The sequence below is a fragment of the Canis lupus genome, chromosome 38 (genome assembly GCF_011100685.1).
Source record: "Canis lupus familiaris isolate Mischka breed German Shepherd chromosome 38, alternate assembly UU_Cfam_GSD_1.0, whole genome shotgun sequence".
Taxonomy (NCBI): domain Eukaryota; kingdom Metazoa; phylum Chordata; class Mammalia; order Carnivora; family Canidae; genus Canis; species Canis lupus.
The window spans coordinates 3866805-3879756 of record NC_049259.1 but is presented as its reverse complement, the minus strand read 5'-3'; the positions used below and the strand labels follow the sequence as shown (position 1 = coordinate 3879756).

The following is a 12952-nucleotide window of genomic DNA, read 5'->3' as shown; positions in this document are numbered from 1 at the left end:
GATCTTTAGTTTTATATTTTTATAATATCAAGTTCATCCATATAAAAGAATTTGCATTTTAATCCTAACACATTGCACACATTTGACTTTTTAATTAACAAATTTTTAGAAATTATAGACTGATAAATGTTGCTAGAATAAAGTAAGCTCTTAAGGAAATGCTCCAGTTTATAAATCTGGCTTAAAAGGAGCATCTCTAAATTATTTTGATGGTTTCCAGAAGTTACGACAATGATATCAATGCATCATAACACCGAACCCTTAGATTTTCTCTACCCCTAGGCCCATAGTATAACATTGCGAGAGACAACACAAAACTGAAATAGCTTTAGAAACTAAACAAAAGTGACGAAATTCACATGCAGCAAGATTTGTTTTAATTCAACAACAGATTACTGCTTAAGAAGTTTGAATACAAGATGTATAACACGAGAACATAAGCTCTGCATGCAAAATACACCATATTTGCAATACTGAAATGGCAAATTACACTCATCATGCAACACGGGGGCACAGCACATGACAAACCACAGGACACCACACTAGTTAGTGTGCCAAAGATTTTGTCACCTACTTGTCAATAGAGCCCACCATGTAGTAAACCATTGGAAACCAACAGATTGCATCCAGAAAATGCATATCTGGCCTAAGTAGCAGATGGGTTACAAAATGAAACACAATGTCACAACAGTGGCAGCTCTTCTAGGGAAAGGAAGTAAGTTGACTTAGTTTGCATTTCCAAAACTAAACACTGTTGACAAGATTAATTTTAAGTGCCTTTTATCTTAACATTAATTAGTAAATGTCATTTGTACTTGTTAGGAATATACAATGCACTCAGAATTATAAAAACTTGTATTTCTGCTTTCTAAATCAGAAACATTATGGCATTATTCTACAAAAATACTGAATCAATCGATATTCTTAATTATAACTAAAAAGTCTTACAAGGAGTTTAAAAATTATTCATGCAGAGGAGGGATAAAATGAGAAATTAATTATTTTTTTTCTTAGATAGCCCAAAGCATAGGGAACTAAATTAGCATGTTTATTAAGAGCACTTTTCTCTAAGGAATATCCACAATTACAACATGACCCTTAATATATCAGTATATCAATCAATAAACATAGTATATGCACCCATGTAACAAATCTATTAAAGAAAATTAAAATGAAGTAATTCACTTTTTAAAAATTGACTTACTCCACATGTTGTTGAGCAAATATTTATTGAAATCTTTACTTATATGCATATTTGAGGAAACCATCATAAACCTGCATGCTTCCTTAAAAATCACTTAATCTACTGTATTCATTTTATAAAGTTATTAATTCTTTAATGTATCTATTCATTCAGCATACATATATATACAAAACATTTAATATAACAGACATTTCAATATATTAAGGCATATTGTGTTAACCTTGTACTATAAGAAATACAATTTTTGGAACACGTACAAGAGCACACAATTACAGTATGTGTTTTAATCAGAAAATATAAACAATAGGTTGCAGTCAGAAGGCAGAATTAGGGATCATTTCACAGATGTTATATTTAATCTGGATGTTTGCCAGTAAAAGAGAAAGTGACAGAAATTCTAGGGAAAGGGAAGTGTAGAACCTAAAATACCCCAGCTAGATGAAGTCTTTTCCTCCCTGATTTATTTCCTTTCTGTTTATCATCCTCTTATCCCTTTACACTCTAAAGAAAAAGAAATCACAATACAGTGAAATGAAAAAAGATGAACTTCCAAAGACTACCACTATTGTAATGTTGATCAATTCCTCCCATCATTAAATTTCATTATTAGTCATTTTAAGAGGCCGTATATTATTACATATTATAGAGGTACCACAATTCATTTTAAAAGTCCTCAATTATTCAATTTATAATTATTTTCACTTTTATGCTACTGAAGTTATTTCCAATATCTAGCTGTTATAAATAATACTGGTATGAACATCTTTGAATGACATTTTCCAGCATTAGTTTTTTAACCATTTACTCCAAAACATTCATAGAAGGGATATTAGTGGATCACAGAATATAGATATTTTTGAAGCTTATGACATATCTTCTCTTCAACAAATAGTAGCAGTCCCAGTAGCAATCTTTTTATAGTGCCTTCTAGTTCTCTGTCTGAGCACTGCTCTGCTTCTTAAAATTAGAAGTGTCATTCTCACTGCTGATTCAAACCCACATGTCTCTTTCTTACCCTACCTCATGACTATAGAAGCACATGTGAGGATACAAGTGCCACAAGACTGGGGCAGTACTGAGATTTTGCAGCAATTTGAAACATCATTTTGCCTGTATCTTTTTTTGGTTGTTATTTTGTTTCATCTCCTTTTACTCTCATATAGTTTTAGTCAGATAAAGTGCATATAGTTCAATACCTTAGGTGGCAGAGATGGGTCCATAATCCTTCATTATCAATTACAGATATATGTACCCTGACTGGAAAAACCACACTTTTAATCTGACTCATTCTTTTAAATTCAGATGATTTCAAGTTCTTTATGCTATCTTCCCCATTTAAAGCCTAGTAGAGCAGGATGAAATGTTATTGAATAATTGAACTTAATAAAGATATTGAAAATCTGTGTAATAAGTAGTACTGGGGTCACTGAGGACAAAATTAAGTCCTTACTTTAAGCCAACCTTTCTGTTAGAATTAAAATTGAAAATATGGCCTTTGTATTTTGTTGCTTTATCCAGTATGAATCACTAAAGTTACTTAATTTAAATTATTGCCTTCCTTTAGGAAATTCATGAATTTTAGCCCTACACAATTCTGCCACAAATGTGTATTTACGATGTTCTACAAAGCAATCTTCTACATACTCAGAAATTAATCCAGCATTTGTATTGTGGAGCATGGTTCATCCTTACATGAATTTAACTGTATTACAAGGTAAATCAAGCCCTTGAAACCTGGTAAATATATACTCTTGATGAAGCATATCTAACATAAGGAGTCTAATATGCCATACTTTTTTGCAAATGTAACTTGTATAGAAAATAAATTTATCTACTACTTCTATCAATAAAGATAGTTCATAATGAAACTTGAGATATCAAGAATACAGTAATTGTACATTTACATGTATTATGTTAACTCATTTAAATAAATTGGCAACAGTGTTCATGTCGCTAAACTGCTTAGTAATTAATGAGTAACATAAATGATATCAGAGGCTCTTAATAGACTAATCTTTCTAATATTGAAAGTTAATTGGCAAGCATAACCTTTACATAGAAAACATGAAACAAAAACATAAAACGTTAATAAAAATAAGAAATGTCCCTTTCTTATGTTATACCCCCAAATAAAGTACAGATGAAGAATGGAATGTAGAAAAATAAAGCCATTAATGCCAATAGAATAAAGTATATGTACTTTTTAATCTGAATGCTAAATAGAGAAGACTTATCTATGTTAGAAATTACATTATGGAGGGATGCCTGGGTGGTTCAGCTGTTGAGTGTCTGCCTTCTGCCCAGGGCGTGATCCTGGAGTCCCAGGATTGAGTCCCACATTGGGCTCCCTGCATGGAGCCTGCTTCTCCCTCTGCCTATGTCTCTGCCTGTGTGTGTGTGTGTGTGTGTGTGTGTGTCTCATGAATAATAAATAAAATCTTTTAAAAAAAAAAGAAATTACATTATGGAAAAGTAGTAAAAATAATTGCAGATTTAACAGTAAACCTCATCACAAAAATTTTAACATATAAGAAACAAATGTTGAAAAATATGCTTATACAAAATTTACAGATCATATTTGCTTATTAACATGTAAAAAAGTATTTTAAATCAATAAAAGATAAACCTAACAGGAAAATAATCTAGCACAAAATAAATATGCATAGATCAAAACAAAATATGCTGAATCCAACTAGTTAATAAAATAAAATTTTGCAAGCACAAAAATTGATGATAGCAAACAGAAAAAAAATTGAACACATCATTAATCACCATCCTAACTGTGATTGTATTAAGAAAGATGACTGCTGGGCAGCCCTGGTGGCACAATGGTTTAGCGCCGCCTGCAGCCCAGAGCGTGATCCTGGAGACCCGGGACCGAGTCCCATGTCAGGCTTCCTGCGTGGAGCCTGCTTCTCCCTCTGCCTGTGTCTCTGCCTCTCTCTCTCTGTCTCTCATGAATAAATAAATAAAATCTCAAAAAAAAAAAAAAAAGAAAGATAACTGCTTATGAGTCTAAAACATCATATTCTTACAAAAGCCTTCATTATAAAAATTACCCTTATATTCAAATGTAATTAGCTAGTGTTTGCTAGGAAGTGAAAAGGTTTGTGGATTTGCATGGATTTGCAAAGTTGAAGATCATTATTTCTCACTGAACTAATAACTATAATGAGCTTAATTTCTGATTTTCAAATTCAAAAATTGAATGTAGTGAAAGTTTATTTTATTAGCATTTCATAATTCTATACTTAAGTATACTTAAGTACTTTATTTCTTTCTGGAAAATATATAAGCAGTTTCATTTCAACTGCCTAAAATAAATCTCCCTTTTTTGTTAACTGGATTTTCACCCAAATCCACTCATCAGTTTGAAAAATGACAATGTCACTTTTTTGATTGGTAGAAGAAGGGAAACTGACATTTCCTGACTGCCTTTTTTCTAAGTGAGATATTTCACTAGTGCTTCATATACACTGTCTTATAGAGTTTCAACATTACCTATTAAGATAAATGTTCTATTCATTTTACAAATGAGAAAATTGAGGCTTAGAGAAACTTAATAACATGCAAAAGGCTTTTAACCAAGAAGGTAAGTTAGCTTAGACCCTATCTCAGATCTATGAGTCTAAAGTTTAAATGTCTTTAATAAGGACTCTGATGTATCAATTTATCATTGCTTTTGAAATAAGCCAAAGTTTACCGGACACTATATATGAAAAGAAGATTGATGTAATAAAAAGGTTTGTGTAAATAAGATGTAAAAATTAGGAACATAAGCCTGGATTCTTGTACTTCAACTTTATGTAGTTTTGAGTAACATATTCCAAAGCTTTTGACTTTTTTTTCTGTCTTTAATATGAAATGATATTATCAGATGACTAGATGACCTTTAAGGTTGGGGTGGTAATCAAAATTTTGAAAATCAGTATGGCACAACAACAGAACAAACAAAACAGATGGCCACGCAATCAGAACTCAGACCACCTCTTACGAGCCAGTATCAAGTGCAAGATGTTTTCCATTGTGACTGGGTTTCACTTTGTTACCAGATGAGATCTAGAAGGCTTTCTATTTGGAAACATTATAAACACTTGTTTTGACATATCATGTTTGTGAATATTATCAATTTAATTTGCATTTTTAAATCCCATACTTATGACATCTGTTATTATTTATTTGTTATATTGAATTAATTGGTCTTTCAACTAAATTTCCTAAATAGCCATGAAATGAATATTACTTTCAGCAATGCTCATGTAAATTTAAAACAAAGTCAAACCCCACTAAACTAATAATAAAAGTATGTACAATTCTTAGTGTATAATTTCTTATAACATGGAAATATTTTGAAGAAGAAAGCAACATATTTCTTTGTAACATTGTAGGATACATTGTGAAATACTAATTATGGCAGAGCAACAGTTATCTCATTAAAAAAAATTGCACAAAACCTCTTGGAACATTATTTACTAGTGTTTAGTTTTTGTTTCCTCATTCTTGACCAAAAGGGCAGAGGACAACAAATAAAAATGCTAGATACCACTTTTGGGAAGTACTCAGGAAGATAATAAACATGTACTTTTCTCCTAATCCTTTGACTGAAAAGTCAAATCCCACAAAAATCATCTAACAAACAACAACACGGGAATAGTTGGAGTCCAAAATCTAAGTCAGGAAACCAAGAAAATCTGTAATGCAAAATAATCCAAAGTTAAAATATGTTGTTACTAAAAAGAATTGACAATGTATTTTTTACATATATCAAAAACCTGTAGGTTAAGCAAGATCTTATAGTTGAAATAAGAATGCACTGTGAATTATATAGAAAGTTCTAATCCTAGAATTGACTCTAGAAATAGTAATTTAATTTCTTTGGTCTGTTTTTCCTTGCCTATAAAATAAGAGTATTGTAACAAAGGGACATAAGCTGGTTTATTTAAATGTTATCATTGTAAGTTGTGAACTTTGAGATCTTAAGTTACTTGGTACATCTCTCTGAGAATAAATCATCACTATATGATGTGGATATATTTCTAAGGGGAATAAAATGTAAAACAAAGGTAAAGTGTCTAGTGTGATGACTGACATGTAGTAAATGTTCAACAATTATTACTATTATGAACAGAGGGTAGAAGTAAAGAATATTAATTTTATTAAATGATTTCTATGATGTTATTCTGACAAAATACTCTCTGATAAAAGCTACATCTAGATTTACAAAGAACTATTGACCATTTTACCAGTAATTAAGAGAAACAGAATTTTCAGGGTTTTTTTATGATTAACCAGATTCAGGAATTAAGATTATAAAAACAATCACTTGCTTTTATAATTCTAAATTACAAATCAATGAATCAACCAATCCATCAGTAACTGGGCATTTTGGCAACCTGTTTATTCAGAACCAGATGAAGAGGACTAATTTAGTTATAGCCATTCAAAAATCTACCTAAGGTACACATGTTAAGGAACTCTAGCCCCTGCCACCTGTTCAATGGGATAATGAGATGGAGAAAGGGGGATTAGTGATGCTGAGATGGCATTACTTAATAAGAACAGATGTTAAAAAGAGAAGAGCCCATCTTCATTCCAGGGAGTAAATACCACTCCAAAATTTGGAGAGAGAGATTCTTTTGGGAGGTGCAATATTGTGATTTATAAGAAATATATATTTGAACATTCAGATCATTCATAATTCTTGGATCATAGCTCCCAAAATGCTTAAAATTTCCTGAGGATAAGATCAATGGGAACATCTTTGTTGTCTTGTCCTCATTCCTGATATCGCTTCAGAGTCATAAAAGTGAAATAGGTATCTTGCTATTCATAACAAGCCCTTTTCCTCCACACTGGGTTGGTATTAATGAGATGACTTTTGGAAAGCACCCTTTTGGGGGGCTTGCTGTGGGGGAACCAACCATGAATAGAAGGTTGGAGCTTTTAGTCCCATCCCCTGATTTCTGAGGAGAGGGGAGAAACGCTGGAGTTTGAGTTTGACCTCCAATGGCCAATGAGTTAACCAATTATGTCTAAGTAATGACCCCTCCATAAAAACCCAAAAGAAGGAATCTGAGGAGCTTCTGGGTTGGTGAATATATGGAGATCTGGGAATAGTGGTGCCTCAGAGCTGGAGTTTCCTTGCCCTTTCCCCATAGCTTGCCTTATGTATCTCCTCCATCTGGCTGTTCCTGAGTTATACTCTTTTATAATAAACCAGCAATACAGTAAGTAAAATGTTGCTCTGAGTTCCGTAAGTTGTTTTAGCAAATTAATGGAAACTACTTTCTAGGGAAATTAGTAGGGAACTGATTTCTAGTCTGTTGGTCAGAAATATAGCTAACATCCTGGACTTGTTAAGTAGTGTCCAATGTCCAAGGATGGGGCCTTTGGAACCTCCAATCTATTGCTGGCCAGTCAGAAACATGGGTGATAAGCTAAAGCTTGTGACTGGCTTCTGAAGGGAAGGGAGCAATCCTGTAGGACTGAGCCCTTACCCTGTGGAACCCTTAATCTAGATATTAGTAGTGTTAGACTCTACTTGAATTGTAGGACTCCTGGTTGATGTTTCAAATGTTGCTTATTGGAGATGTGAGGAACCACTCACCAACACATACACACATTGAAATTGGATCCAGGAATCCAATCAAATTTACACACTAAAACAAGAAATTTTACCCTGATATAACGTAAAGCAAAGGAAAGATCAGTTTTTACCCTGCTTTGCCATAGGGATGCTATAAGCACAGCTCTACTTTTTCCAGCCTCTTTCTATGTTCCTTTCTGTATTCTGAGGCCTCAGTGGATCCACTCTGATCCAAGCCATATAAAATGGGAATGTTCTAAGACAATCAACTTGTAAATGCCCTTGCCTTAAATTCTGTCTTAAGCGAACAGACACAACATAAGCAAAAAGAGCGAAAATCTGATGCATTAGAATTCACAAGGTCAATTAAGCATTTCTTGTGTGCCACTTCAGCCAGTTCCTTTGAGTTTCCTGCCAGAAAGTTTCTACAATTAGAGATACTTTCAAAGGCCTTGGAGGTGTTTTACAAGGACTTCATTGCCATTGCCATAGCCATCCAGCACCCCAACTTTCATCCTCCTAAGATTTGTTTCATTAAGCTTTCATTTCTTCTGACCATGTGTCCAAGTTTCTGTCCCCATAACTGCCCTAAATTTACCTGACCTTTCCTTGGACACCAAAGTGGTATCAGGAAAGTCACTGAGGCATCATATCTGAAAATGCTTCAACTGAAACTTCTAGAGTGTTCTCAAGTTTTAGAGTTGATTATCATTGTGATAATGATGCTAAAAAAAGATGCATCAATGAGTGTCTTGATATTTGTATATTTAGTATAAACAATGTTATAAAGTTATACTATAGTGGGAAGATATTTTTGTTTTCAAGAACTTCTTTTGATAAATTTTAAAGGCAGAGACAAGGCAACAGATTTTGGCCTCATTTAGTTTATCCTGAAATTCTGCATCACTTTAGAATTTAAGAGGAGTGTTGGAGGATCCTAAAATATGGTATTGATCTAAGGACCATCTGCTACCAATTTTGACTCACAGAGAGGAATATCATAATTTTAGGATACAATGGGTTTGACCATGCCATTCATGACCTACATTTATATTTGCATAAGGATTTTTAAACGCTTAGGTAGTCTTATTTTGCAAGAGTATATCAATCCAACATTTTCAAAATAAATGAACACAGTAAAGCATTAATTATTCATGTTATGTTATAGAATATATGTTTTTTTAACAGTGGAAGAATCATAATAAGTTATGATGATGTATCATAGTATAACATAAGAATGGATCATTAATGCTTGGCTGATAATTAATGGTTCTTTAGAAAGACAAAAAATTGTCCAGTTTTGGCAGAAAATTTCCAGGCTAGTTGATTAATTTAAGGAAAATAACTGTAATTATTTCAATGGCCTGTTTCCCACTGGTATTGAGTGATGACCACTTGCAAAATAGTTTTAAATAAAAAGCTCAAAGTGTTCCAGTGAGGTTTTAAGTAGTATTTGTGAAACAACCATATTCAATGATTGTTTTGCAGCATAGCACAAAATATATCTCCCAATGAATCATCTGCCATAATGTATCTGATTTAAAATACTCTAAGCAAATTAGAATAAGTTATTTTTTGATATAATATTAAAAACTCTTTGTCTTGTTTGGGTATTTTAAAATATACTTACGGGTTGTCCAAAAGCAGTACTATGGGATTAAGTTCTTTCTTTGGTCTATAATATGCCCTGAGAGGAACAATAAAATTATACAATCCATTTCCAGCTGTTTCAGCTGCAACTATAATTAGCTTATTTTTGAATCCATAGGCTTTTGCGTCCTCATAGTAGTTATGCTGGCAACTCTAGAGAAGGAAAAATTATACAAAGAAATGCCATTTTTACACTCCACTAAAATTTGCTGGAAAAATTCAAGATATATGGAAAAGTAAAATTAATCTAATCTAGTAAATCCTTTATTTTAAATAAATTTGAAAATAGTTACATTTTCCTATGCCCAGTTCCCCACCCATTTCAGGAAATGGATGGACAAGACAAATGTATTGCAGGTGTGTAGCTTGATGTGGAAGAAGAAAGTCAAAATATGAGTGTGCACATGTTCTACTGTAAACTAAAGCATATTGCTAAATGACATCTGGATATCTGTATTTAAAAATTATCATAGTGTAGACATATATCAAAACATTATGCTATATATTTAAATATATCAATTTTTGTCAGCCATAGCTTTAAAAAGCTAGAAAAAAATCTACCTCTGTCTTTCAATTCCAGAAGTATAGTAAGCTTATAATTAAATAACCTTGGAACATTCCAAGTACTGAATATCTAAAGTATGGATACCGAAAAGATTTACTTTGTTGTTAAAAAACAAAACAAAACCCTCAATTACCTAAATGTATACCTGAGCTGGCAAGATAATGATAGAAATACGCAAATGTAAAACACCAATGCTAATAACAACAACAAAACAGTAACAATACACTATCAAAAACTCATTGTTATCCTGAAAGTATTTTGCTATGTTCTAGGGAGTTAGTACTTACTGGATTTAGCATTATTAAACAAAGATTCTTTTAAACTAAATTATCTGCATGGAGAACTGCTTTAGTGTTCTGTTTTTTTATCTTTCTATGTTTCTATGTGGGTTTCTTTTTATTTGGGTTGAGATTAGTCGATTCTCTGTGGATTCATCACCAATTCTGGGATATTCTCTACCTCTATTCTTTAATTAAAAAAATTACAAAATGCTGTAGGGAACAAGGCACCATGAGTCAGCAGAAACAATAAACAATAGAATTAGACTCACAAAGACTACAAATTCGGTTATTAAATTCAGAACAGCAAGTGAATACACTTACTACATTCAAGGAAATAAAGAGAACATTTAAAGTATGAACAAAGAACAAGAAGTAATTTAAATATTCAGGTAGATATTAAAAGAAATAACAATGAAAAACAAAAACTCAAAAGATAAATTAGATTGCACATTTGATGCATGTGAACCGTTCAACTGCAGAGCAGAGTTGAGGTAACTACTAAGAATGGGAAAAGAAAAGAGATACAAAGTAATACTGAAAAATTAAGATACTTAGAAAATAGTGTGACAATGTCTAACATATATTTAAACAGAATATCTAAAATGAAATAAGAGTATCAAAGAGAAGCCCTATTTAAGTCAATATTAACTAGGGATTTTCTAGAATTAATGAAACACTCAAATCCAGGTTCTAGAAAGCAAGTGAATCCTAATTCAAGTAAATAAATAAAAATCCAGCTTCATATGCATGGTTATTAAAGTGTAAAACAACCAGACAATGATATCTTAAAAGCAGTCAGACAAAAGAGAGAGATCACCCACAGGGACTAAATGATGGCCTACTGCTCCAAAAGCAACATGGAACTCAAAAGGCAGTTAATAAAATCCCAAAGTGCTAAAAGAAAAAGAAAACTCATATCCTGGACATGGACACCCAGCAAAACTATCAAGAATAGGGACAATTCTAGGGAAATTGAAATTGACAAAATTTAACACTAATAGGATTTTAGTAAGAGAACTTCTAAAAGCTGTAATCAGTAGGAAAATGAATCTAGAAAGTTTAAGATGTAAAAAAGAATGAAGAAAAGGGGAAATTATTTTTTCAAAGGTGGACAATAAGGCTTCATTGGAAGTATGATTGGAGATTTACAAATATAAGTAGGATCTGCCACCATGGTAGGAGAAGAGTGACAAGTGATGTTGAGATTATTAAGAACTTCAATTATTTATGAGATAAAATGAGGAAAAAGAACTAATTTAGGAGATTTACAAGTAGCTCAAGTAGAATAAATAAATAAACAAAAAAATAAATAAATAAATAAATAAATAAATAATAAAAATTAAAAAAAAAAAAAAAAAAAACCAAGGAGAAAACAGGGAATTTACTGTTGATAAATCTTGATCAGGAACCAGCTTGTTGATACCGATGTAGAATGAACTGGGCAAGTAATCCCAACTCACACACTTCCCAGGTGCAGTAGGACTGGCTGCATAATCCCATCTCCTGATTGCAAAATAAGCATTCATTTATATAACACACCACCACCTCCAGACAGACTAATGCTAAATAGATAAAGGATAATACCAGATGTCAGCAGCCAGTGAACAACATTCAGAAACTTTGCTTTCTTGATATGGTAAAGGGCAGTTCAGAGTATTTGTCTTTAAAAGAACCTCTCTATCTTTCCTTCATCAATCCTTATCTCTGAAAGTTCAGCTTTTCAATTTTATCAGGTTCCCTGCTTGGAGATCAATCATTTCCATCTTTGATTTCCCAGTAGGTTTTTTTTCTATTGAATCTTGTGTTAAAAAGTAAAGTGCCACCAGAAGTGAATCCAGGTTTTGTGGGGTCTAAACTTCTGTTGCTTGGGGAATCCACTTTAAGGAAAATAACACAAACATTATAAAATTTAAAAATTAGTCACAGGTTCTTAGAAGGGGCTAATACAGGTTAAGGGTTCTGAAGCTTAAGATTTATCAATGTTACCAAAAATACACACCTAGTCAACACTATCAAATACTGCGGACAGTTAAAAAAAAAAAAAAAAACACTGAGAGATGGAACTGTCCATCTTAATGGATGCAAAGGAATATTTGGGAGCAATGGCAAAGATTTACAAAAAAAAAAAGAACTTCAGAAAGATAAAGGCAGAAATTTTCTAATGTTCTGCTATTCTTCCTCAAGAGTGACAATAACAGCTTCATGATGTTTATCTTATAAAAAAAAAAAACAATAATAGCAAGAATACTGCCAGAACACGTTTGGTGCCTACTCATTAATTAACTTCCTGACACTGTGTTAGGTTTTTTGCTTGCACTAATTTATAGAATTCTCACAAGAACCCAATGAGGCTTATATTAAAATTATAACTATTTTACAGATACGGAAACTGAAATTTGATGGTGATGTTATTTGCCCAGATTGCAAAGCCTATAAGCAGAGAGCTGGGTTTTAAACTCTCATTAACTCCAAAATTTAGAGTAAAAGAATAAATTCCTGGTTAGAATTAGTGGCACATTTTAATTCTGGGGAAGTGAGGGGTTTGAGAATCTTCTTTTCACCTGCTTTCTCATTCATCAAGAGAACAAGCTTTTATACAGGTCATGCTCAACAGCCCTACTGGGAAAGAGATTCTAAAAAGCTTGCATCCTTGTCCTCTTTCTGTT

At 32.5% G+C, this 12952-nt stretch overlaps 1 protein-coding gene across 7 annotated transcripts in view; it reads right to left on the bottom strand.

Moving 5' to 3' along the window:
- The window catches only part of KCNT2 (potassium sodium-activated channel subfamily T member 2), a 372756-nt gene that overhangs the window by 84638 nt on the left and 275166 nt on the right, over positions 1-12952 (bottom strand). For 4 of the 7 annotated variants that reach the window (XM_038586089.1, XM_038586091.1, XM_038586090.1 and 1 more), the window contains exons 19-20: positions 9421-9593; positions 575-646 (exon numbers count right to left, since the gene is read on the bottom strand). In XM_038586089.1, coding sequence (XP_038442017.1) covers positions 575-646; positions 9421-9593 — 245 coding nt within the window. The remainder of the gene's footprint in view (positions 1-574; positions 647-9420; positions 9594-12952) is intronic. The other 3 variants (XM_038586093.1, XM_038586094.1, XM_038586095.1) reach the window with 1 other exon arrangement.